This window comes from Astatotilapia calliptera, chromosome 6, assembly GCF_964374335.1.
Source record: "Astatotilapia calliptera chromosome 6, fAstCal68.1, whole genome shotgun sequence".
Lineage (NCBI taxonomy): Eukaryota > Metazoa > Chordata > Actinopteri > Cichliformes > Cichlidae > Astatotilapia > Astatotilapia calliptera.
This window is the reverse complement of record NC_137427.1, coordinates 24,119,057-24,147,038: the sequence shown is the minus strand read 5'-3', so window position 1 is coordinate 24,147,038 and position 27,982 is coordinate 24,119,057. Positions and strand designations below refer to the sequence as shown.

General features: G+C 38.7%; 1 protein-coding gene across 1 annotated transcript; it reads right to left on the bottom strand.

Moving 5' to 3' along the window:
- Positions 1–271: 271 nt before the first annotated feature.
- tet2 (tet methylcytosine dioxygenase 2) lies at positions 272–27,509 on the bottom strand. The gene is made up of 10 exons (XM_026171205.2): positions 27,094–27,509; positions 6,085–9,057; positions 5,916–6,006; positions 5,725–5,818; positions 5,431–5,639; positions 4,969–5,119; positions 4,786–4,875; positions 3,613–3,750; positions 3,135–3,480; positions 272–2,714 (listed from the first exon to the last, which is right to left on the bottom strand). Exons 2-10 carry the CDS (start codon positions 9,011–9,013, stop codon positions 1,360–1,362), a joined length of 5,403 nt encoding a protein of 1,800 aa, XP_026026990.2. The 5' UTR covers positions 9,014–9,057; positions 27,094–27,509; the 3' UTR covers positions 272–1,359.
- Between the last annotated feature and the right edge of the window lie 473 nt (positions 27,510–27,982).

Genomic DNA, 27,982 nt, shown 5'->3' with positions numbered 1-27,982 from the left:
TATGCCTTTTGGTGGCCTGAATTTTAAGTGTGATCAACATTTTGAAAATAATAAACGAATAAAGAAAGAAAAAGATGTTATAATCCTATTGCCAAATGTTTGAGGTATATGACAGGTTTGTACTGTACACTATTTAAAAGCCTTCTCACCTCCCAAAGAGTCTCACATTTTATGTTTCTAGTAGGTTGAGTAGCACCTTATGAATAGATTCATTTGAAACCCAAAGAAATACAGTGAAACAGGCTGTTAGCATTCTTTGCAACAAAAAATCTCTAACAGGAATTCCAAAAGGAATATTAATTTACTGTACAAATCTCACCTGTTTATCTTACAGTTAGATTACAATAAGTAAAGACCACACAGCAAGCCAGCTGCCCTCTGAAACTGACACTGAGCTTACCCAGTATCATGTTTCTCAGTGTTTAAAAAGCACATTTACTAAGCACCACAGAAAAATCTACATGTAATATTCACAATCACCAGGTGTGTTCAATTAACCTGTTGTAAGGAACGTTTAAAAAAAAAATTGATAAACAAAGGAACCCTGGAAAAAGAACCAGAAAAACCGAGATCTTTCTCTGTTTTTTTTTTCTTTCAAAAATGCACCATAAAAGAATGGCTCAATTTACAGTAAAAATGACATAGGAAAGTGAAAGAAGCACCAGCAATTGATAAAACTGTTAAAACTTTTGCATGGACACCTTTATGGATTGTTCATACAACCCCCAAGTCCTTACAAATTCATGAATGTCACAATGTGTTGCTTAGAAATGACATGCTTTCAATGCAGACATATGCTTTTACCAGATCTTATAATTTAAAGGTACTACCAAAACTTTTTTCAGCTTCAACTATCATTACCAAATGTGTTTTAAAAAACACTGGCTTTTCGAAAAGCATTTTGTATGTTGGCATGATATTTCCGGTGTCCCGCTGACATTTATCTGTGCAGTTAGTGTAAAGGCATTTGAATTAAAATAAAAGGTAATAAGCATAATTTTTTAGCACCGTGAATGTTGTCATTTACAAAAAGTCAGTGTTTTATGCCAAGATTATATCTCCAAAAAACTTTGAAAGAAAATTAAAAACCACCAAAACTCACTCTTTACAGCTAAAATAGATCCGTGTGTATCAGAGTAAAAGCACCAGAGAGTTTGTATCTTGCAAAAGTTACCAAAGAAGAATAAATACAACCTTTGTAGGGTAAACGGGTAAAGCTTGATTGTTAAAGAGGTGAAAGGTGATTTGTAGCTCATCTAATCACAGGTTCCTTTTACAACAAAAGGGTGATGGGAGGGCATTGGTGCCTGTGGTCTTGTTTGTCATAGCACCTTCAAGGGTCTTCTTAATGAGTGTTTTCTACGCAAGCTGGCTGTAAGGCCCTGTAACCTTGGTGAAGGCGTACGGAGATGTACTGACATACGTGTTTGTTGTGCATGACAAAGATCCCTCCATTAGTGCCTTGATATAACGTTTGTAAGGAGGCTCCCCTGTGGTCTCTGATGACTCTAAATGCTCACGTTTAGGCCCCTTTTTGCTGGTCTTGCTAGGAGTCCCCTCACCGCCATTCCTCTCTGCTTCTTCTTCTTTCTCTCTAGCCTTTTCTGCCATCTTTGCTTCCCACAGTGCCAAACCATGCTTGGCTTCATTCAAATTTTTGTGCTGGTAGAACACTAAGGAAATACGGGTTGGGTGGGTGCGATCTGGATTTTTAAGGGGCGTTGTCGCATGGAGCTCCCGTTTTGCACACTCAATAAGGACAGAGCCATGGCTAGGTGCCACAGCCACTCCACCAATATCAGGGTCTAAGAAATTGTGCTCGTTGTCTGACCACAGCTCTGGCTTTTGCGGCGTGGTGGGTGTCTGTGGTGTTCCAGGCTCCAGCTTGATACTGGAACCCATGAGGCTTCCATTTGGCAACCTTAACCCTGACTGTGTTTCAGGGTTTAAACACATACTGCCAGACTGAGCAGAAAGCATTTGTGGACCAGGCATACCCATCTCTGCTTTGATTTGCAAATGGAAAGGATCTTGGCCTGGGGACAGCATTTGAGGGTTCTGGGGCAGATATGGATTTGGGCATTCTCCAAACCGATTGCCTTTGCTCATAGCAGTTTTGTAATCTACGCCTGCATGGGCTGAGGATGCTCTTGAGAGGGGGTCCAGAAACTGGGGATCTGAGGCGCTGTTAGGAGTATAAGGTCCATAAGGTCGCATGGGAGGAACTGGTCTAATGCTGCTGGCATTATAACCATTGACCTGTAAGCCTGGCTCACCATATCTTGGTGGGTAATTGACCTCATAACGCCGTATACCATACTGCTGCTCTGAGTAAAGTGTCGGCCGTTGTTGTCGATACATTTCTAAGTGCTTTGGGTTTGGGGGATAATATGGATTGTAGTTGTCAAAGGGAATTCCTCCATTACATTGATAACCGAGGTATGGACGATTGGATGCATTCATGTATGAGTTTGATGCATGGAGTGGGGAAGGATAAGGGCTGGAAGATGATGGCTGATGGGGATATATACTTCCTGGCTTTGAAGTGCTTGGAAAAGACCCATTATGGTTGGGAAACCTGGAGAAAGCAGCATTTGTTGAGCCAGGATAAGGAGGGAGAATGCTCTGGTGGTGTTGCTGCTGCTGATGGACCCCTAGGGGGTGTTGTGGCTGACATGATTGACGGGTTGCTCCTACAGCACCTGGAATAAGACCTGGAAAACAAAATCCATTGTGTCACCTTTTGTAAAATCATTATTTGTGGGTCTTTTGGTGTTCAATTTAGTGTTCCAACAATATGTTGCTACAAAGAAAAAACATGTTTAACGCTTTCCCCCACAAAGACACATTTGACAACCTACACTGTACCATTAATGAAAAGTTATATATCTACATAAATCAATAAAGATGTAATGTTTTATTTTTTTTTTTTTAGAATACATTTCATGTTTTTCCAACGGTAAAACCTGTCCAACCTATACAGCCCTGGTAAGCTGTATAGGCATAGAGCACCCTCACTAACTTCTGATGCACACCTCATTTTGTTCTGGAAGCAAGCCTGGAATATGACAGAAACCGCTCAGTTCAGAGAAATCAATGGATACCTATGAAGAGAAAATAATTTGTTACCCTACCTGCCATTGGATTGCTCTGAGTAGAATTCTCAAAAGTGCCAGCTTTTGATTTGGCCTTCTCTCCTTTATCGTTGGAGCTTTCCAGCATGGCATTCTTGTTGGCAGCTGCTTTCTTAGCATCCAGCTTTTTTTGTCGGCAAGATTTAGCAGGCTCTGCAAGCATGCGCACCTGGCGGCGGAAAACACTGAGAACTTGGATAGCCCCTGACTTTATTTTTTCTTGTTGACCTTCCTCACTTCCAAATTCATCAGTGTTGGAAGCTTTATAAAGAGGTAAGACATGAAGCTGCTCATCCTCTGGAATCTTTCCAATCCCTCTGTTATCCTCCCTCGTTAATGTACACACCTGAAAAAAAATAAAAGAATTACTATCTGAATTAAATGGCTTTGCAGGTTGAATTTATGCAAAGCCATAAATTCAAAAACCGGCATTTTTCTAAAGTACTTAGAGAAATGTGTTTCCCTTTTTTATCCTTACCACAGTGCTGCCACCCTGCATGTTGTGGAGGTCTCTATGAGCATGGGCGCAGAAATCCATACAAGCAGTAACCCCAGAGAAAGGACGGCCATCCTTGAGCCCAAGACGGCAATCCAAAGCCCTATGTTCATGTTCCACCTGTGTTCAGGAACAAAAAGAAGTTAATTTAAATAAGCTGCCTAAAAGTTTGTGAAGGTCACTACAAAAAACAACAAAATGATAAGCCAACATAAGGTGTTCTACTAGGGTAGCATAAATCACTTATGACAATTCTTCAAAACTGTTTACACGAAGACAATTTTTACAGTTCCTTTATTTTGTTTTTTAATATAGACCACATGATTCCCCTCGGCTTTTCCATGGGTGTTCAACTAGGGTGAGATCAGCTGACTATAAAAGTATAATTTATGGTGCACATCATTTTACATTTAGGGATTTCTCTTACCCTATAAATGAGGACATTTTCATTATAGAAGAAATGACACCATCGAGATAGAAATGTTCCATCATAGGATAAAGATCTTCACTCGTATTGCCTCTTGGGTTTTAGTAACCCACTCACTTTACAATGACTGTTTACAGTGATAAACAGGCCTAAGTTATGCACTTGCAGCATTGATCTAGCATTTTCATACATGCCAGAGAACAAGATTGAATCTTGGCTGCTTAACAGTAATATACAGCTTTCTTGTAAGAAAGGTCTATAAAAATTTGGACAAGGACAGGTTTTCTTTGCCTCTGTACACCACAAACACTGATCTTAAATCAAACAATCTAGGTGTGATAAAAGAGTTGACTTTAGGCTGTCATTGAAAGCAATAGATTTTATTTAAAAAAAATATGTAGTTGGGCTTTTTTTCGTACTTTTGAGCTTTAGAGAATAAAGCACTGTACCAAAATGGCTGTAATTTTGAAAAAGTTTCAGTGTCATTTTTAAGAAACTCCCAGAATTAAAGTGAAAAGCCTTCACATCTTGATTCTTTGATTTAAAATCCCCTCTGGTGGATAAAATTCTCCAAAAACTTCCCTGTTTGCAATTTGCATTAGCCACATATAAATATATGTGCAGTATGTAAATGTTAATTGGTTTAGGTTTTACCAGGTAATAAGAAACTGTATTTTAATTTTTTATTTTAGTTTAAGAAAGAAAGAAAAATATGTCCAGATATTCACCTGGTTTCCATAAGCTTCAGGTGCCATAGTTTTATACAAGGGAGCCAGTAAAGTTGCCAGATTTTGAAAGTTGCTCTCCACTCTCTCTTCCTAAATGGAAAATTGTAAGCATTAAGATGAATAGCATGTCAGCTTAATCAAGGTAAACACAATGTGAATAATATTTTAAACTTCAAAAAGTACCTCCTTCACATCATCTCCAAGTAACTTGAATTTTCTTGGGACTTTGCTCCGGGCAAACTTGCAGCCATTGTAGTACATGCTCCAGGAACAGCCAAAGGAGAATGATGCTCCACAGGCTTCAGGATCTAATCCCTGGCATGCACATGTCCTCCTGCAAGGGCAGAGCAAAAATTAGGACTGTGATAGTCAGAATGATAATCTCATGATCAAAGGGGGAACTGGACTTGAAGCAAAAAAACAAAAAGTAATGAACAGAAATACATAAAAGCAAAGGCATTAACTATATTTTCCATGGACGCAAAAAAACAAACTGAAAACTGTTTGGTTTAGAGAATGGTGGAATATTTTGGCACTGGCAAGGAGATCCTTAAGATACAGTTTTTATATTATATAAATATGTGATAGCAAATATTAGATCAAGTCTGAGTGGCTAAATGTGATTTACACAGTGGTGTCACTTACTCCTCATTGAGAGCACAGCGTCTCTGGGTGAGGGTTCCATGTTTTGTTAGAGTTTCACTTAGCTCGAGGTAGAGGCGGTCAGCTAGACTTGGCAGAATCCCTTCCCAAACTAGAATTACAACAATGATGCAGGTTGTTGCACATCTGTGGCCAGGGCGTTCCCGCACCAAAACCAATAGCTTTTCTTCTTCACCGGATCGACGAATCACCTGAAATGATGAAAAGTATGGGAATATGTGCACACAAAGATATTTAAGGGAAGTCTCAGGGGGAGTATAGAAAAAATATTTGTACCCATTTGGCTATGGGGCATCCTTGTGTACTTTTTCCTTCCTTCCCGGTGTATATTACTTTCTCAATTCTGATGGCGCGCCCTGTTAGGCCAGACCTTTAAAGCAGAATAAAAGCAATTAAATTAACACAGGTAAAACTGTACATTGTAGCTATGTAACAGTCATATTATTCCACTTCAGATTTTTGTTAACCTTTTTTCCATCATTTCCCGTATGCCAGCAATGCTTGGTGCTGCCCCCAAGTGAGTGTAGTATGGGCCTTCATCCTTCTCACTTATTTGTTCTAGTCATAAAGCAAAACATATTAATATATACAATACAACTGGCCCATCCTGTTTTAGGCTGAACTTAAGAGACTTACCAACACAGTGACAGGATGCAATATCATACTGTGTTTTCATTGGGGTGTCTAAAAGATTTTTTATAGGGGTATTCAACAGCTTCACAGGAGAATCCATAAAACTTTGTAGAAGTTGTTCCTTCTTAGGGGTGGAATCAGGTGTTTTTTTAAGAACTTCAGTGGATGAGGCAAGTGCTGATGATTCTACTCCATTCACATCAGTTTTGGTTGACAGGATTGTGACAGGCCCAGAAGATTCTACTTTGACTTTATTCAATGCATTGATGACAATGGATTTTTTCTCAAACACAGGTGAAAGCTGGTATTGTCTCAGGCTTTGTTCCATAGAGGCTATGATACTTGCCTGCTTCTTACTTTGCTCACACAGAGATTGTTGGTTTTCCTGCTTAATTTGTATTCTACCTGCCTCTCGCATGTGTATCTGATGCTCCTGGTTCTGTAACCCAGATATTTCAAGTCTGGGTCCATTTTCCATTTTCACAGCTCTCTGGATATGTTTAGGGTCACTAGAGTTCTGAGGGGTTTGAGGAGAGCCCTGGCGTTCTTGCTTTTGTAACAGGTGCATACGTAGGGCTGCATGCCTCTGAAAGTCTACGTGGGGACCTGCCGGTCCCAGAGGTAGTTGAGGTCCCCTTTGGAACTGAGTGCAAGATGTCTTCAGCTGCTGTTCAGCTTTGGGATACATTTGTTTTGTGACCTGTTGGCTTAAAGCACCTTGTGGTAAATGAGGTTGTGACTGTGTGGAGTTTGGGGGAAAGTCCACGTGGTTGGGTTGGTGGCAGTGGCTTTTAGGCTGCTGTGGTTGAAATTGCTTGAGGTTAGTGCTGCCTGAGTTTGGTGGATACTGCCTTTGATGTTGTGACATCTCTACTGTGTTAATATTACTAAATGTTGCATGGTCATTTTGCTGGACGTGTTGGTTGCTGGATTGAGCAGGACCATTTCCAAAAGGCTGATTGGATTGAAGCAGCTGCTGACCTGGCTGAGGCTGACTGTGAGGTCTGTAACTGGGAGACTTTAGTTGCTGCGCTTCGAATTGTGGTGGCTGGGACATTGGCCGTTGGAGCTGACAGTGCTGTTGTTGCTGTGTTGCCAAAAACCCAGGTGACAATATTTCCTGGAGGTCATTGTCCTCACATAAGCGCTCTGACTGCATCTGGGATTGGCAGCGACTGTCAACTTGTTGATTTTGAGTGAAGTTTTGCTGCTCTGGCATTTTCTGGGCTAAAGACGGCTGCATTTGAGCTCCTTCAGAATTTGATTGCTGCCACTCAGAGGCAGTGTTGTGCTGAGCTGAAGCACAATGCGTTTGCATTGGCAGATAATCCTGCTGTTTCTTCTGGAAGTTAGACCCCTGGCTGCCATCAGAGAAAACTCTCTGTGTCTGAAATCTTTGCATTGGGTTTGGCTCAAACATCTGGTCATGATCCGGGGGGTTAGCTGTCTGCTGTTCTGACATAGACTTAGTAGAGAAGTTCCTCCACAGATCCTGCTCTTGTGCCTGAGATGATGGGCCACTTGTTGGTGGCTGTTGGGAATGTGAAGAATTCAGTTCTCTCCAGCCTCTCTGGTTAGGGGTAGAACAAGATAAATTGGCTCTCTGCTGAGACGTGTTTTCCATCCCGTTTTCTATACCAGTGTGGTGTAACTGTTGGAGTCTGGATCCCATGGGTCCCTGACTCTCAGCTCTAAGTGGGTTTACAGCATTTTCTTGAAAGTTCTGGGTTTGAATCCCATAGTGGCGATCCCTATCAGTGCCATGCTGCAGATGCTGACTAGACGTGTTTTCCTCACCATGCCCCAGTTTCTGTGTCCCAGAACTGGGAAAGGACTCGTATTCTGCCTCTGCTGGCTGTAGGGAACTATTGCAGTTTGGAAAGGAACTGCCGTTAAACTCCTGGTGGGCTTTTACATATACACCTTGATGACGTGTGTCATCCTGATAACACTGCGCACCATTTGGATGCTGTTGTGGGATTTTGGCATTATTTGTTGACAGGATCATGCCTGACAGCTGTCCCAGAGCCAGTTCCTCACCAGAATAAGATGATGTTGACTGCTGATGTTGTTGTGTCTGCTGGTCGTCTGCTCCAAAATTATTGGAGTATCCATTTAGTACATAGTTGACAGAGTTATAATTGTTGCCTCCTTCAGTATTTCCAGATGCCTGAGCCTGCTGTTGCTGTGAGCCAGGCATCTGTGCTGAATTGGGCAATCCTGAGGTCATAGGGGGAAGTTGAGCACCTTCACTGGACAGTTTATCAGGCAGTGAATTATTGACAGCATCTAATTGTGACCCAGATGTTTGTAGTGCAATTGAGACTTGCTCAGGATAATACTGAGACAAAGTTTTCTCTAACAAATCACCTGGGGTGCTTTCTATGGTTGAGGGAGATGATACAGCACCATTCGGAACTTGTTTATTTCGTGGCACACAGAAAATATCTCTGTTACGAAAATTGCAGTTCCTGCTATCGAACTTAATATCTGACGTTTGGGAATTGCATCCAAATTCATTTGTTGTTGTCAGTTCAGGAAACTTTTCCAATAAATCTGAATTTATGTCATCCTTTCCTTTAATCTCAGAATCTATTTTTGTTTTCTTGGACTGATGGACCAATAAGGACTGTTCAGTAAGTGCATGCTTTAACTCTCCATTCATCAGTTCTCCATTCATGATGTAGGATCCTTGATCCAGCAACCCTTGTTCTGAAGCAGGGTTGTTGCAGTTCTCCCTGTGCCTTTTTAAAGTGTTGGCATCAGTGCTGGGTTTATAATGGCTCCAGTTTTTATCCCCAGTGATCTGCAGAGAATTTCCCTCTGAAAACTGGCCTCCATTCTGGAGTTTATGAGGGATGTTGTGAGATGTGCCAAATTGCTCTAATATCAAACTTTCTTCCTTCTCATGTCTCTTCTCTTCTGTTTCCATCTGGCCTGCTCAGAGTCCATACACAAGGCTGCCCTCTGTCCGTCCTGAAAGACAGGAAGGAATTTGCTATTGAATTTATTTAAATATAAACATATTTTTAAATAAGATTTTTTGTCTTTTGCAAACAGTCATAAAACTATTGTGTCAAAATGATTAGTCCTCAGCAAAATTTGATTGTGCACCTATCTATTAGAAATACAGGTCAAGGTCAGGTCAGGGATGTGTCAACAGTTGTAATGCATTGTGAAAGCAAATGCGTCCATGCTAATACTAAAAGGACAAAAATGGCTGGGTGGTGTAGAGCAGCGTTCCCCAATCTTTTTTATGCCACGGTCCGGTTTAATGTCAGACAATATTTTCACGGACCGGCCTTTAAGGTGTTGTGGATAAATACAACAAAATAAAATGATACGACCAAGACAAAAACTTTGGTATTTTGTAAATATAATAATAAACACAAATTCATTGTGTCATTGTGTAAATTTATTAGCAGCATCCTCTTGAAATGTGCTAACAACTTTGAGAGTAACGTCCTCCTCTCTGCCCCTTAATGCTCTCTGGTCTCTATGGTAACGCATAAATATTTCTTGCAAAATAACACAACTACAACATGGGAAAAGAGTTAACGATGAAAACCCTGAAAACCATAAATTTCACATCCGAGCCTCAACTTTCGCGGCCTGGTACCAAACGACTCACAGACCGGTACCGGTCCATGGCCCAGGAGTTGGGGACTGCTGGTGTAGAGATAGTGTAATATGCATTTGCCCTATATATAGTTAGATACCTTTCATTTCTGCATCCTAAACAAATGAGGGAAAATTGATTTACCCAAGAGCACCAGATTGATTTTTAAGTGTAGCCTCATTATTATGTTTTTGTGTAAACCTTTGTGTAAAGTCTTTTCATTTCAGTCCTTTAACACCAACCATATTTATTTAAATGTTTTTATGACTCACATTTACACTGCTAACAAACTCTTAGTGTTACTAAGTACTCTTAAATTAGAAGCCTATTTTTGAATATAGCACATAGTGTAATGTATTTAAGCTGGGTACTGAATGTTTATCAGATGACAGCAGGACCTTTCATAGACTTCACCTCCCTCTGTTAGACTGTAGTACTTGATCAGTTGTTCTGTGACATTTTAAGTGCAGGCTTGCCTATTAATGCACACCTATCAGCCTATAAGCTCTCTTTCTAGTCATTGTTTGTACTTTTGTTGCCATGTCTTGGATCAACTGCAGGCTTTTCATGGTTCTTTAACAGCCTGTTAAATTACAATAGTCCAGTCTACAAGTAACAATTGCATTAACTAATTTTTCAGTATCACTTTCAGTATGTCTCCCATTTCAGTTTCTAGTTATGAAGATGAGAGATATTTGTTTAGTGTAAGCAGTAAAGGATAAATCCTGGCCAAGATTCCTGTCAGTGTTGGTGAAAACCAGAATGATGCCATCCAGTCTATGTATCCCTTTAGACACCATGTTTGTAAAATGTTTATGTTAAATACAATCACAGTTCAGTTCCAAGAGACAGGAAGTCAGAGTTTTGTACTTTTCTAAGTTTAATTTAAATTCTAGAGAATTATACCTATGTATAAAACTATGTTAATATTAATATATCAAGAATATGAAGTAGAGGGTTTAGCAGCAAGCAAAAGTGATTCGAGCTGAACATTGATTTTTGTCTGCTGCTCTTACCCATATGGAAAAGAAATCGTAAAAACTTATATGTGATTACTCATGAAAGTGGCCACTTTCTCATTACTTTCATACATTGTTTTAGTAAGTATCCAAAACATACAAGTTTCATTATATAATTTTTCAAGGGATCTTATATCTGTTTTCACTCTTGTATGCTTTTCATACAAGTTTCACACAAGACAGATACAAACTTTATAAGATTTATATATATCTTTTCCATATGGGTAATTATTAATGCATGTCACATCTACAGCATCTGCAAAACCATTGCAGTGCACAGGTACAATGAACTGCAGTCTAATCCATCATAATTATTAGAAACTCTTTTGCAGATGCCAAAGGAATTTTTTTGAGCACCAAGAGGGGCCCTAATTCAGTATTAAAGTAAAACTGGATAAAGGAGAATAACTGAAGTGATCGATAACTGACACTGAGTTGTCTTGTTACCCAGTTGTCTTTTTGTGAATATCTACAATCAGGGTGAAGAATGCTAGTTGCCAATGCCGGGTTTGAGACAATATCTTCAACAGGACAGCACCGATCTAATGAAGTTAAAATTGTTTTTGATTTTTAAGACTTAGAAATGTAAACTATTCACTTACAACATATAAACACATAATACACTTAAAATAAGTAAATGTCACAACAGATGCCAGTTGCTATGGCTATCTTAAAATGTTATAATAATACCATACTAACATAATTGTATGCAGCTTTAGATTCACACAAAAGCAGTCTTGTTATTGTAAACCAACTATGAGGTTCACTATAGGTATTGACTGATGTCTGGGGAAGCAGGAAAGGAAAAAAATACTAAATAGGAGAGGTACTATAATTATACTCCATCACTGGGCACAATTATAACATCTGGAACCTGTTAGAGCTACAGAACAGCTGTTGTCATTCAAAGAACTTATGTCCACAGCTTTATAAACTTTGAAGCTCATTAAATTTAGAAGGAAAACCTCTGTCGTTCACATAAACACATGCTAGGCTCAGTAATTTAGGCAAATATCTTAAATTTGTGTCATTTTAGTCAAATATTTAATATATCCAATCATACATAATGACACCCTGTCTGGTGTATATTCTTTTAAGGCTTTAAAATCAAGTTCCTGTGGTAACAGCTTAAGAAAGTTTTGGGTGAAAAACATTTTTAAAAAGTTCCTCAATTCATAAATAGTTAAAAACTAAATAGATCAAGAATGAAGAAAATAAATTACATATGACCCACTCATTTGGACCAAGATGATAGGAAACTGCCAGGCCAAGCTTAGTCTGGAGAAGCTGGTTATCATAATGATCTTCTATCAATCACTCTTCCAAGACATTAGCAGCCCTCCAGACCGCCACATTTAGAGCGTTAAACCTCCTACTAACAAGCAAAGCTATTACAAGGTTCCTAAAAGATTCCACTGTTGTCACAACAGAGCTGCCAGTGGCTGGTTAGCAGGTGGAAAGGGGAAGCAACACACTAAAAACGAAAAAAGCTCCCAGCACAGCTAGGGAGATGAACCTCAAAGGTGTCTTTTTGACAACTTTGATTATTTTATGTATAATTTTTTGAAGACTTTTTAGAACTTCATTGAAATTTATGTTTGCCATTTTGCAAGGTTTCAACACCCAGTCGACAGTTTAAAAAAAAAAAAAAAAAAGGAAACGAAACGAAACAACTGAAATCACAAGCTTTTGCCACTTATGTACCACTAGTGGAAACAATAAGTGATTTAAAGTGCAGACCTTTACGAGCAATCAATATCATGACCTTTATAATGGCTATACTGAAATACGCAACTCCAAACTAGAAACTTCTGTGTGATATATTGAAATGAATCTGTGGTCAGTGAGATAAATCTTACAAAACCTTTGACACTTAAATTTGTGATCTCCGGTTAACTCACCTGGATGAATGTGGTTATGAATTGATCTGTTAACATCACATTGATGTTAACAGGGAAATTTACAAGCAGAGTAAGAGAACAGGCAAAAATCTTTGGCAACACAATTACAGCAGTTCTTGTGAGTTATAGAACAAACTACAGTAACACCAGCCAGAGGTGCATTGGCATGACCATAGACAGGTAAGTGCTCCAGGCTCAGCACAGAGGTTATCAGTGTAATTCTGAGGTACCTTGAAAACCTCTGCAGACTTTGTACACACAAAAAAGAGAAAAGGGTGTTGAAAAGATGACATTTTAAGTGACACTATGAAATAAAAATACTGACTGACAAGATGGCTCACTGCTAGCAAAACGGTGGACTGTTCTAGCATGCTAACATGTCACGGAAGAATATTTAGAAGAAAACTGTTTGGCCAAGTGAATTTATTGAGAATTTTTTGTCCAACTGGCAGTTTTAATACTGTGGTTGACAGAGTTTATCATCATAAATAAACAGAAGTACTGAAAAAAAAATTAGCCATGAAAGATGTGCTGACTCTTCTTGTATTAAGTTCCTACTGTGGCATTTGTTTTTTGTTTTTTTTCCTACTGGTCTATGACTAAGGCAGAATGCTTTCTATAAAAATAACTGATCAGAAATGACACTGAACCCATTTAGGATTATGTCATAGGTATTAAAACCAAGGTATTGTTATTTTGACAAATGAGGACAGTAAGAGCTATAAGCTTGGCTGTTTATGATGAATGGCAGTAGGTCTCTGCATCTGGAAGGCATTTTCATTTATGCAGCATTTCAATTTTCTCATCCATAGCAGCTCATCTGCTAATCTTACAAATTCTTGTTTGAATCTGTTTTTTACTGTGCAGTTTGCTGCAAAAAACAAAACAAGACTCAAAAGATGAGAGATGATAATAATCTCTGAAAAGTACGGAGAGTACTGCCTAAAGTTACTGCCTACTTAACAATCTCTGTTTGAATGAGTAACAATGTAACACTTCCTTTAAAAAAAAACAAAAAAACCCCAGAAGTATTTCTCTCTGGATTTGTACTTGAATTACTATTGCACCCGTATTTTTAACTCTTTTAAATAAAAATCATATTTTAAAACTTGATTTTTAAAAGATGTCTCTGTGAGGCAGACGAATGACGGGAACCCCCTGACCCCTTGTGACTACTACTTTGTTTTTCTGGTTCTCACAACAGTCTGTAAATCAGTAACAAAGTCAAGAGTTGAACACTGGCTCAAAGCTGCTTACAGTGCGGCTCTATTCCTGCGGGACACTCCAGGGTTTACAACCGACCAAGTTGAGCCAAGCAGCTTGTCACAGTAGGATACACCCACACTGGTAACAAAAAAATCTTTGCAAACCCAGAACAAAGCCAGAGATCCCAGCTGTGTGTGCGTCTATCTTTCGTACAAACATAAAAAACACACATAACATTCATGCAAAGTTGTAGATCCTGTTTCTCCTGAGTGCTTTAGCAGATTTGAAGTGTTAGCTTCATCCTGTTAACTATTTGTTAGATGTGATTTATGGAAAGATCTATTTTTGGTCCGGACGTAGAGCACTAAACTAAGCTGAGGCATAGCTTTGCGGTGACTTTAGTGTGGATGCCTGCTGGGAGTTATAATGCTTTGATCTATTTTGGTTTTCTTTCTTATAGCTGATGTCCACCAGGGAATGAGCACTCTGTTTCAGTTTATGATATGACTCAGCTTACATGGCTGGAACTGAATACCCAACAGACCTTTGTTGTCATTTTCTTTGTTCCTATTTACTGTCGTTTGGTTTCTTTTTGTCTGCCACAGCCTTACCTCTGCCTTGTAATTACGCTTCAGGTTCATCTTTACTTATGTCTGCCATTCATCTGCTCCCTTCCATCGAACTAGTACAGTTGAGAACAGCCGTTGTACATAGTTATTACCTATGCAACTATGCATTTGCTGCCATTAATAGATGACAAGTTGTAAAGTGCTTTGAAGCCTATAGACAAGAGTGGACTTATGGACACAGTGGGACTAGTGTTGCAAAACAATGGACGCAGTTTACACAAGAGGGCCTTATCAGTAGCCTGAACAATCAATATTTTTCTTTAAAAATAAAGGGTTTTGGTTTGCTAAGGAGAGTGTAATTTTAGTCTGTCAGTCAACATGACAAATGATCTCTCTCTTTTGCATTAAATTATGTGTGTAGGGAATATGCAGTCTGTAACACATTGCTTTGTCTTCATAGCACAAGTGCAACAGTGTTAAATACACTCGACTTCCACTGTGTTTTTGTTATTCCCAGAGTGAGCGAGTGAAATATGAGAACTGCCATAGTAGATGGGGTTTGTTTGGCGTGACTTGGCAGCCATATGTGACATTCACCTCCAACGACAGCTGCTGGAAGACTCAGGTCTCTGCGCTTTAAGCTTTAGACCTAGGCAGCAATGGTAAGGAGCCTTGCTGTTAAAGAAAGCAAGATGTGTAGCAGACCTGTAAATCAAATACATGCTTGCCAAGCCACACCGCACTTTTGTAGAATAGTCCCAAGAATAAGCCATAATCTCAAGTGCACATTTCCTTTTCTTTGTTGAAAAGAGTGCATTTGTAATTTCCTGCTTTAAAAGATAAGAACCTTGAGCATGCACCCAGGCTAAAGACTATACATTTTCTGACTGTGTAATAAAGAGAAACCCTACATGCTCTGTGAACTGTCTCGTAAAAAGGAAAGATATGATTTTTCTTTTTTTAAATTGTAATATCTTCTAACTGACCCATTGCTTCACTATTGCAATGTTGTTTCCTCTTCTTTTAGCCACAAGTATTGATACTGAGTAGATTTTAAAACATTTGAAAGCAATGATAGCATGCAAATTGAAATCCAATTTTTTTCATTTTGTGTATAAGATGACTTTGGCTAACTGGACTTGACTTCAGTTTTGCTGCACATGAGAATATGTGACAACATATTCTGAAGAATGTCTGAAGTATTTTTGAAACTTCTAACAGCTGTATATAATAATGACTCTGAAATATTGTATATGTTATAGCTATAGCAATTTATGCCTATATCATTGCACAGGACAGCCAGCCATTAAAATATTTAGTTTCCTCTTATGCATATTTTTTAGGTGGATGGTTTAACTCAAATTTCCACATAATTGCAGAAACATGAGATTTCCCTGCAAAAAAACTGCATGGTAGCGTGATGATAAATGTTACTTACATTTAATGTTATTTGATCAGAGTGCGGCCAGTTAGATGGGTCAGACTATAGGCAGCTCAACCGTGAGTGAAATCTCATCCTTAGCAACGCTTTATCGGGGTAATTAGGTCAGATGACTTGCATTCTACAGCGATCAAATCCCTGATGTAAATATAGAGCCGAACTTGCTGTTCTACAAACCCAACGACCTCTAGCACCTCAGCATTCCAGCTGACAATGTAAACAAGCAGTTATTTTCCACTTATATGCAAACAATCTTTTTTCTTTTTTTTTTCAACTCCAAGCTTGAAATTCATCTAAGGTTACTAAAGTTTTTGCAGAAATATCATACTCTCAATCTTATTATTATTTGTTATGGGTTATTTTGGGTCTACTTTTTAATACCCCATCAATAAATGGGCAAACACAAGGAAACTCTTATCAACAAAAGGAGTTGACTCCCTCAGAGAAAATCTTTTTACAGATAAACTATGATGGACTGGAAAGTGTAGAAAACCAGAAGACACACATCAATTCATAAGGCACAATGTGAGGTATTGTCCCTCAAGCATGTGTTGTTAACGATGGTCAAATGTTCATCAGGCGCAATAGGACAGATGTTATGTTATGTTCTTGTATTGCACCCCAGAGTCTCTTTATCAGGCATCTCACACTTGTGATTTATGTCACATGGCTTGCTCACACAGCGTGTACAATGCACATCCCACGGTGATTTATGCTTTGTCCCTCTCATTCTTTCTATCAGTCTGAACAACATATGACACTTTTTTTTTTTTAATAAGAAACAAAAGGCCCCCCTGCATCTGCAGTCAGAAGGCATTTTAATGTTTTCAGTGCTTCTATCTTGTTGCTACACATGAAGGGAGCTTAACGAAACTGGCATCTACACTCAGATGGGGCACAAACCTATCTAAACATTTTAAACAGGAAAGTAAAATCAGGGTCGAAAACCTAGATAAAAGTAAACCTCGTGTACTTGTCGGACCTTTGTTGCCATATTTCAGTCTCCTGATTTCGACACAGCTGAAACCAATACCTAAAACCACCTTTTGTTACACACTTTGGTCTCTTTATAGACTGTGAGGTACTGGCCTGTTACTTAGCCTGTTACGATAACGTTGTTTGTGTTCACATACAAATAAGCACATTTACACCACACTACATACTAAGTACATTTGAGTTGTTAGAATGTAGCACTGTTTCAGGTTGGTGTAGAGAATGGACCTTTAGAAAGTCTTTTCTGATAATGCATCTGTCTAATGTTTGGCAGATAGAAAGTTTCTGTTAAGGGTGATCTTTTGAGCTGGTTATAGAGCAGATGCAGATACATGTGAAGGTTATTACAAGGAATGCAGAGGCTTGAGGCTGTGAGTTGCTGATGGGACACATATTGGTTCCATTAATGGCAACAAAGGTTGCTGCAAGGCTTTGCTGCATGGGGGTAGCAACTGACTTTGAATGGTACAACTTCAGGTCTATTTTCTTTTTTCCTCAGTACAGCATTTACCTGTTGATACTGTATATGGCCTAATGACAAAATTGTGATGTACGGATGTCTGTATCACATGGCATCCTGGAGTGAGAGATCTGTTTTTTTGTTTTTTTTTTTAAATTCTCGGTTTCTCACCCCTGAGTAATTAACCACAACCAGGGCAACAGTGGAGGTAAAATCCGGTTATTGAGGGGATCATTCATGATGAATAAATTACTCATGCTCACATATGACACGCTTACCTTTAAATATGACACAAAACTGTCTCTACGTTACACTTTTCTAAAGTTCACTTTGATGGGGAATTTACATCGATGCATAAATGCAAAGACATGTAAATAAAAGCATAATCCTTTTGTTTTTTTTTTTAACGGAATCTTAAGCCAAGATTATTAGATCAAATCAAACACATAGATGGCATAAACTTCTGTTTGTAATTTCTTGGCCAGAGAGCCTCCTCCTCATCCATATGAAGAAGGGATCTGTACGATCTACATTGTTCTTGATGTCTAATGCAAGGCAGATGTGGCATACTTGTGGAGATTCCTAATGCAGTCTTTGTGCTGTCACAGCTTATTGTCTCGTTGCCTTTTTTGGTTATATTTAAACATAACTACCTAACTATAGTTTTATTTGAGAGAGTAAAATTTAAACTAATCAAACTTAGTGTAATTCTTTTGAACTGTAAGATGTTGTTTCCTACATTCAGTTCATGTAGCAAACCAGTCCTCTAATCTAATGTATGCTATATAGTACAGATATACACAGGACAAATCAGGTTATATGTGTTCTGCAGAAATGTCATAGACATGCAAAAACAAGCAAACAAAAACAAATGAAAAGTAAGTCTGTAGCATGCAGCATTCATGAGATGGTTAATCATGCTGAAACTGATGACTGTAATTGATGCAAGATAGTAGACTTCCAGTGAATGCTAATTGAACAGCAAAGCCATAAACGCTATATCTTAATATCTAAATATTTAAAAACCCGAACACACACTTGAAGTTAATGTCAGTCAGTTTTTAAAATCACTGTTTTTGGCAAAGGGCAAACATTATGTATTATTTATTTAAATATGTACACTACCTGACACTACTTAGGCACATCGTTTACTTTAGATGAGCCCGAAATCATCTAGCTGGAATATATGCAAATGGATAGACAAGTAAAACCGGAACGATGTACAATACCGATTCAGTTAACTTCTCCCCAAGGGAAAAATACAAACTTAGAGAGGGAAAAGATTAATGGATATCATCTGCATGGCCATTCATAATTATAATCACTCTCACTGCTAATTCAAGACCAATTCAAACACTCATTTTTTTGAACTTTTTTTTTTTTTGCTGATGGGTGAGGTTTTATGTCTTGACTCTTTTTTCCAGAGAAACTGTGTTCCCCTTATATTAGACCCAAAGCATTTAATAGATATTATTATTTGTAATTCTTTTACTGGGTCTAATTGTGGGTTAAGTCTGAGGAGTAGCTGATGATTTGTTTCTTGTGGTTGACAGTGTCATGAGTAACTCAAGTTGTTTGTTGAAGGTGTTAAACCCCATCTTTGAACATTTCTGATACAACTAGTTCAGCTGGTATTCTGGGAATATGACAAATGCATGCAAAACATTGTGTGGGCATGTTTTACTTTTGTCTTCCATTTGACTCACATTGGGCCTGAGTAAACTATTTTTACTGTTGTTAATTTTGCTTCAAATGTAATTGTAGTCCGGACATTTTTTAATATGTGTATGTATTTGAGTTAGACTTTATTTAGACCCTTTTCTAAACACTTTGTTAAGGTGTGATTGGCAGCAGTTACAGTCTTGAGTGTTTTTGAGTAAGATGCAACAAACTTTGCACCATTTGGGGAATTCTTTCTTTTCAGATCTGTGAAGGTCATGAAGGTTTAATGGGTACTGTCAGTAGAGAGAGATTCTAGTTCTCTACAGGTATACTTAATTTGATTCAAGTGAGGTGTCTGACTGAGCTGGAAAAACTTGAATCTGTTCATCAGGCCATACAATCTTGTTTCTCCAAGTCTGAGAGCAACATCAACTGAAATTTCAAGTTGGATTTAATGAGAATTTTGTCACCAGTGACTCAGCAATAAAGCGCAGATATTCAATATTCATGCCCACAGAGTCAGTTGGATTGCTATAAGTTTTTTCCATTTTCACACAGTGGCGCTCAGTCAGAGTAACAATGAGATTCTTGGTCATCCTTCACTGTTCTTGCTCTGAATATTTTCAAAGTGCACTGTATTAATTTTTAGCTACTGGGTTGATTCAGTATTAACCAAATGGTCAGCTGCCCATGATAATAGACAATAAGGTCACAGATCATGTAAATTATCTCTCACACCTCAAGAATGAATTAACAAGTATAGTCATTGCAAACACTATATTGTTTTATGGCAGCCATTCAGGAATCAGCAGTCATGTACTCTGCCTTGTGTTATTTGTGGCCACCAATAGCAAGTGTCACAATATTTTCCTTAAAAGCTGCATGCTTTTTTTTAATACAAGAGTCTGTACTCATTCAGACCAAATCTGTTCACCCACAGCCTTCCCTCCAACAACGTTTCACTAAGACATTGTCTTTGATGTTGTTTACCTTGACCTCAGCATTGAATATTTCCCCCAGAGCAGTCAATCCTGAAAGTTGCAGTTGAACTTGATGTCACTCCAAAAACTTTTTTAGCCTTTATTTTTACAGTTTAGTCACCACGTGTGCTACAAAGAATCCTTACTGGGCTCTGAGGCTGACACATAGTGTCTAAATCTTTTTTGCCATCAAGCTGGATCACATGGACACTGAAGACATTGGCTTCTGAGCGTACAAACCCATTGACCTGCGCCCAACCCCTCACAGTGCTACACTCTTCCTTCCAGAGGGCTTGTCTCTATTTTCTCTCTCCAGCCCTTTGTCTATGCAACAGTCAATATATCTGACTAACTTGATGAACTGCACAAAGAGCAAAAGTTAATTTCTGAGTGCATGGTAGCCACGGCAATGTCCTATGAGCGCTTCAAAGCCCATCTGGGCTAACCATTACCCTAGCATGGCTGACTGCAGAAGAGGTTGCATTGCCGTGGTGCACACGTGTTCTTTATGGGTTGATCCTGCCAGTAATTCAACTGTGCCACATATTCAGAGGCCTACATTTGTATCTGTGTCAATCAGCACATTTAAAGGTCAAGTTTAGATATGTTGTTTAAAATGGAAATACCAAATTATGTTAAAGTGAAATTATTCATGATGTTTGAAGTTTAGAATCATCTAATCTTAGAATTGAGAAATTCTATTGTTTTTCAAAAATAACTGCTTACTTTAAATGATGAAATGACAAAAAAAGTAGCAATACTATAAGTGTTTAGAAACTAGGGAGAACAACTGTTCACATTTGACCAATGATTACTCTGGACTTGCAAGCTGGTCAGTTTAGCTCCTAGACACATTTACTCTTTTAACCATGCTGGTTTAATATGTGCAGAACATAGTTTAGCATCTTCTTGTTAAAACAACAAAAGCCTTCTTTGAAAAAAGACAGATTTTGGATCATGCAATGCGCTTCTCTGGAACCTATCTACCATTTAGCATTCATGGTTTCTTTTCTCTATGAAGTCATTTGCTTCCCCTATCCCAACATTTCTGAAAATTTTCTTTAAACCCATTCATCAGTTTTGCTATCTATTATGGCATCTTATCACTATTTCTAGTTTCATAGATTTAAATGATATAAAAATCATTCAATTTTGTTTTTATTAATATATAGCAATTTTTTGTAAAAAGTTGCAAATGTTAACTTCTAAGTGACTTTCCACTTAATTTTTTAAAATTCATATCCACTATAATTTAGCATGATCCATAAAGCCTAGAAGGCTTCTAGACTGTTTGCAGTATTCAAATCCAGACCAGTTTGTGGATGAACAGGAAGCAGAGGTGGACAGTAAACAGAGCAAATTATTATTGGAGGGAAAGTATGCCACACAAACACGGGGGCAAAGGGATCGTAGGTGGATATCAGTGCAAATTTCAGTTTCATTGAAGTTTGTGTTTTCTTTTCTTTGTCATGACAAACTAAGGCAAGTTTGGCAACAGGTTCTTTCGTTTTACTTTAATAAATGTGTAGCCAAAAATATATCACAGGAGGGTTAACAGTCATTTTGCCTGAGAAACATTTCTACGTGCTCTCTAGTTTTCTGGAAAGCTTTTGAGATGATCCCTCATTGGTTTCTAAGCAGCCTGACCTAAGCCGCTGTTTTCTAAGCTCCTTCTTTACCTTCACTCAGTAGGAGGCACGTGACTCATTGAATGGGAATCACAAATCCTTCTGAGAGGAATATTTTTGTGTATGGAGTATGGGTTGTATGAATCATATATGTCATCCCACACCTCAAGAATGAATTGCTAAGTATAGCCTCTGTAAACAGTGTATTGTTTCAGTGTTTTCATAAACATTTCATTAAATTATGGCAGTCCATTACTTAAATACTGCAATTTCTTTTGCAGGCAAGAGTTTATATTCTTTCAGGACAAGAGTTGAAGTCATACTTGCAACCTTTCCTATCATAAACAAGTGGATGAAGCCCAGTTCAGTTATCACTGGGCACTATGGCTCAGAAAGATTCCAACTGCTGCAATTGTACATTCCACTTAGGAAACCTAATATTAAGCCACAGCCACTCTAACTCCCCAGAACTGGTTAGTGATGTCACTCAAAGCCTCTGGTAGGGTTACACTTTTAATAGCAGTCTTGGCCAGCTGTCTACTTTTATGCTTCTTGTGTAGACCACAGGGGGCCTTTATAGTGACAGCTCGCAGCACTAAAATGGTTCATATCTAACATCCATTTTAGAAGAGGGCAAGTAGTAATCAAAAGCAACTGTTTTAACCATTTTGGACCTCCTTTAGATTGTGCTATAATGACAAAGCTTTGCAGATTTTGATAGTTTCCGCACTTTTAACCCTTAAAAAATAAAATTATAAAAAAAAACAAAAGATGCAATTTGACAGGCAAATTCTTTTCCAATAAATAGTTCTGAATTAAACCTCCACTTTTTGGTTGATTTCATTTAACTGGAAGTGAGCAATGATGGGGAATCTGAGTGGTGGTATAGTGGTGTGTTGGTTTTCCCAATTTCACACAGGCCAAAGGTCTGGATTTTCCGTTAATTGGTGATTATAAATTGGCCACTAGTGTGGATGATTAAAGTATGTATGCATATGGTTTATCAAGTTTTCTCCATCATTTTCAGGAGTTATTGTTTCCTGGTTTTGCTTTTATCTGCAAAGATTTTCATGTCACGCATTAAGAGATGCCATGTGCATGTTTTAATTGCTAGGCTTCTCTTGCTAATAATAGTAACAAAAATGCTAAGTACTACATTGCAACTTGGTGCTCTAAATTGATTAATGAATGTGTCCAGGAAATATTTAATGAATAATCCAATTAACCATGCAGGACTGTGCAATGGAGACATTACTGTGGACTACACTGTGTCCTCCACGGTATCTGCGCCCATGTGATGGCTTTGTAAGCTGTAATCACAAAAAAAGCTTACGGCACGTTTAAGGCCTCTTTAGTCTCCGGACTTGATGCTATTAGAATTGCACGAGAGCAATGTAGAATGGCACAAAGAAAAAGACCTGCTCACAGTCTCGCCACAGTCTCAGGCAAACCGACAGTGACTGAAGTGACTTTTGAATTTCTTTTTCTATTCTTAACTTCTGTCAGCGCAACCAGCGACAACAGTATTTAAGAAGATCATCCAAGCGTAGGAGGAGCGGCCTGGTGAGAAGCGGGAAGAGATGCTATTCGCTTAGGGGTGGTTACATAACATCTCACTTGCCTTCCTCGCTGCGGAATGCCGGGATAGTGTTTGTAAACAGAACGGCCATGTGCGTGTTCACGTGGAGGAAGCTTTTGAGTCCCTGCCCTCTCTGTCTCACCCCTGAGGTAAACCCTGACATCGATATATGCTCACAGGGCCAGCAACCCTCTCTCCGGGCCTGTGCCACTCAAACGCAGTCTTATCTCTCTCAATCGATAATTAAACGTCAACTTGGCTAACGGCGCACCGCTTCGTAGTAGGAGGCTATGAGTCATATTTATAGCATATGTTGGTTATGAATATCTTTTTTTTCTTTTTTACCTCAGACCGGATCATAATTACTTTAACAAGTTAGGGCCATCTGGTTTGGTAGTCTTGTTAGTGACATATTTTTTTGATCTGGCTTCAGTTAATAGACATTGTCTTACATAATGCAGTTTATGTTCAATCAATAGTAAAAGTAAAACAAACACCATACTAAAAAAATGGCAAAGCTCTACAGGTTTCACTGATGCTAAAACAATGTGAACATTTTTGCAGCAGTAAGTCAAAACACACTTCATGATAAATTGCATCCAACTGTAAATTCACTGTCACTCATTTGAACATTAAGATATGTTCAAATGAGTGACAGCGTTCTCACAGAGTGATCCCACTGTTGAAGCATCTGATAGTGGCTTGCTGCTACTCCCTTGCTCTCTATAGGAAAACAAAACCCCAGCAGCAGACAAAAGGGAAATCAATATTGCAGAAATCAATACAACACTCAGTATCTCGCCATTTTGTCTTAGGAAAGCAGCTGAGCTATGGCCAGCCAGGTGTAGTGCAATCTAAAATGTCTAGCCTGCCACTGGACCTGTTCTGTGTCATTTCTGAAATGGCTCCTGGTTGGAAAAATAATACATGGGTTGGATAGGGCAGGGTCAGAGGTGAGGGCTTGGGTAAAGGCTTGCGTATTTTAAGTAGACAGCATTGTTGTGGAATGCTATGGCAACTGGACATTCTTCCCAAAGGTGATATTGTGTTTGCCCTAGGAGTGACATAAAGGGAACTTAAGACCATGACGAACTAGCAGTCCACCCGTGAGGCTTTATCTGTAGGTGTGGATAGATGAGAGAAGCTATGTGCATGTGATTGATCTATATGGCCCTTCCCCCACTCAGCCCCCTGTAGCCCTATTAATGCTTTCATGCCTTTTCAGCTGCTGATGTAACAGCAGCAATGCAGAGAAATATAAAACTGCAAAACTATTAGATGGTGGTTGTTTTTTATTTCTGTTATTATGTAGCATTAGTTGTGCAGGTCAGGATTAGCACATATAAATCCTTTGCACAGTCCAGCTGAACAGAAAGAGAAACATGGGATAGATCCACATTGTTTTTGTTATACTTAGCATCCACACTAGTGCACATTCTTGGATGTTGTGAAAGCTTGCTGACCCAGTTTTAGTTTGAAAACTTGAAGGGTCAGTTGCATAAAGCTGACACAACCCCTGTATATCCACAAAGGTGGTACTTTTATTTTATACATTTCAATAGCGGCTTATGCATTTTACATTTGCGTATATAAACACTCCATTGCAAGTTATTGAACATGGCAATAGCTTGAAATTCAGTCACACACAGCAGATGACTAGAAAAGATATACATACCAGACATAAATGATATTTTTGTATGGTGGTCTGAGCACCGGAATTGCAAACAGAATAAAAACAAAATGGAAAGTCAACTAAGTGCAGATATAGCCACAAGTTATAACATCAGACAACTGAGATTAATAGTGCACTCTCATAGCAAGAAATGAGGTGGGTTCATTTCTGTTCATCAAAGTACAATGTCTGGTATTTCAAATGACACACTAAGCATTATCTGCAGTCTGTTAGTTTATGTGGGGCAATGGGATCACCGTACACACTTACACACACAAAGGCTTGGCTCACCTGATCTCATGCAGTCACAACATTCTTTATGAATGCTACAGAGAGCACTCTTGCTTAAGAACTTTTGTTGATGCTACACAGCCAGTGACCGTGCTCATCGTGTCAAAACACAGGCATGGTATTGCGCAAGAGGTGTATACCACTACTGCTGGTTTTAAACTCTGTGACTTAAATAGTATCTTCTTCTACTAGCACCAGATATGTTTTTAAAAGTTGTACCACAGTGCAGGAACTGCATGGCCTGCATCGACAATCAAAGGAAAAAAAATACAACTTTGTAACCAAAACTTAGTAAATGTCTTTAGTAATTTGACAAGGAGCTTCACTGTCTATTTAACCTCTTTTAATCTTGCCCTTATGGATCACTAATAGTCAGTGTCTGAAAACTTTCGTGTTGATTTAAAGATAAAAACCGAAGCACAAGTTCTTCAGATAGCCTTGTTAAAGTGTGATGCCAAATTAAATGTCAGTCATTAGTCTCCATCTTCCTTTTGTTTAATTTGTACCCTGAGGCCACATGGCTATCTGACGACTGCAGTTAGCGCAATACACAAGCCTAGCATGGAAGCCTCCGAAATATTTTTGTTATACTAATGAGCCATTCAGATGTTAATCTTAGGTGAATTCACATACACAAGCAGAAACAACAAATAATTATGCATTTGATAATTAATAGGAGACTTGGCGTCCTATAATAAAGCTCAATTTACATGTATTTAAAACTATGAGGATTTATACATGATCGTGTTACTGCTATCATTCTGTTATTGTACTTCTGTTAATTTGCGATTCATACAAGGCAACATAGCTGTTTTTTTATTTCAATTCCTTTAAAATAATGACATTTCATACACCCTGAAAGTCACAGGCACAATCTGCATTGTGTTGTCAATAATCTTTATGTCAGCAGCTAGATCCAAAACCTACAACACCCTGTTAGCTGTGACAGCTTACTCCTTGTAATGCATTAAAATAGACAAAATAGTCTTGCGAAGTCACCAAGTTGGTCAGTTTTTTAGAATTGATGTTTGTTGTTGCTCCCTGATAACAACCTTGTGTTTAGTGTCAACTTCTAAAGGAAGTAAGGGAAATCTCCAGAATTACCAGTCTTGTTTGCCCACTTAATGGTGCAGTTGGATTGAATTTCATTTCCTTCATAGCTTTCTGACCTTGTCCACCTACACTACGCTCTGCCACCACAATTCTATTCTCCTTTGCTTCTCCTTGGGATTTGCCTTTGTGTCTGCTCGTCATTCAGTGGTGAAAGCAATGAAAGCTGATTCATATACACAAAGCCAGAAGCTATTTCAGCTCTGCTGCCGTGCAGACTCTGTGCACTTACTACTGGACATGCTTAGGTTGGACTTTTACTCTCCTACTGAAGGCTGAACAGAATAAAAATGCACATATACATCAGTGAGAAAGGATTGGGGAAACCAAAGTGAATAACTACCTAAATCTGAATCCAGATTGAATTAAAAAAAAAAAAACAGACAATACAATCATAATTATGATTTTGTAATAGTTGTCAATAACACATAAATGCTGCAAATGTTTTTTGACAAATAGGAAGTCACTTATACAAAAATGTTTGTTATATTACATATTGAATACATTTTTAATGTGTTTAGGAAAAAGCCAGGGTTGAATAGTAAAGGTAGTGTCACACAGGCATTTAAATTATGCTTTTTAAAAAAACTAACTCCTGAACAAGTCCACTGTTTTCTATAATGTATTCAAATGCAGCAAGAAGCACACACAGGAAAACACAACTGCTGTCTTTCAGTTTTAGCTGGCACAAAAAAAGAGAGAATTTGTCAGCCATGTTGGAGTAGCTTTATCTCATATCCCCCCCTTATTATGTTGGCTCTTGCTTTTTACGATGTGGGGCATCTGCTGTACTTCATCTGACTAAATACCACCAAAAACACACACAAGGTTACAGGGGGGAAAGGGCTAAACGGATTATTAAGGTGCCGAGCCAGTTCTCACCTGCCTTTCACGTCCCTCCACTTTGTAGAAATTCCAACAAACCGTCTGGATCTCCTCTTTAACAAATCCTAAAGGCAGCCATCTTGCCTCCTTCTGTTCTTCTATGAAACAGACTATCCTCCACATCAATATTCATGGAAACCAGTCTGACGTCGGCTCTCATCATCAGGAGAAGCCCGGGTGTCGCTGTTTGGCAGCCTCAGAAGCACACTCATATGTGACTCCCATAAGGCAGCAGAGGTACAGAAATTGGAAACGATGCTGTTTGGAGGTCAGGAGGAAGAGCCTTGCTTTGGTGTCTACCTCAAATAATTACAAAATCACCTTCTTGCTGAGACCTTCCCACACAAAGAGGCAGATTTCCTTCCCCCCTATGCTCCCTCCTTTTTCTTCTTTCCTCAGCCGTACACAATAGTGAACACTAGGATTGCCCTGAAGAACTGGAGTGGATCCGGATTCTGGGTTTGAGACAGAGTATACTTTTCTGTTGAATATTGCACTGGTTTCAGCTATCTGACTGTGGCAGTGTAGAAAATGTCTCCACCCACTTCCTTTTTTTTTCAGACAGGAAGCCAAGTGACTAAGGGGTTTTTTCCCTCCCTTTTTCAGTTTATCTCTTTCTTTTTCTGTCATAGCTTGCAGAAATTTCCCTCAAGTGTAAGAGCACTCCCTTTTTGAGAACACTGCAGAAACAACAACATGTGGCCAGTTATGGAGTCCAATCGGTAGAGCAATGAATTTCCAACTGCTGTTGGAAATTCATTCTAGTCTGCCGACTGGTTCATTTTTAGAGTGACTTGTAAGACAAGTCTGCGGGCAGCATATTCATGTGTCTGCCAAGACCCACCTCCTGTTGACACACACCACGTGGGCCTGAAAAAAGAGAGCA

Bases quoted from the DNA above. Each gene is read 5' to 3' on its own strand.
- tet2 (XM_026171205.2), bottom strand. From the start codon at position 9,013: ATGGAAACAGAAGAGAAGAGACATGAGAAGGAAGAAAGTTTGATATTA. The intron at 6,007-6,084 runs GTAAGTCTCTTA...CTTTATGACTAG, and splicing joins TGCATCCTGTCACTGTGTTG to AACAAATAAGTGAGAAGGAT. The intron at 4,876-4,968 runs GTACTTTTTGAA...TTTTCCATTTAG, and splicing joins TTGGAGATGATGTGAAGGAG to GAAGAGAGAGTGGAGAGCAA.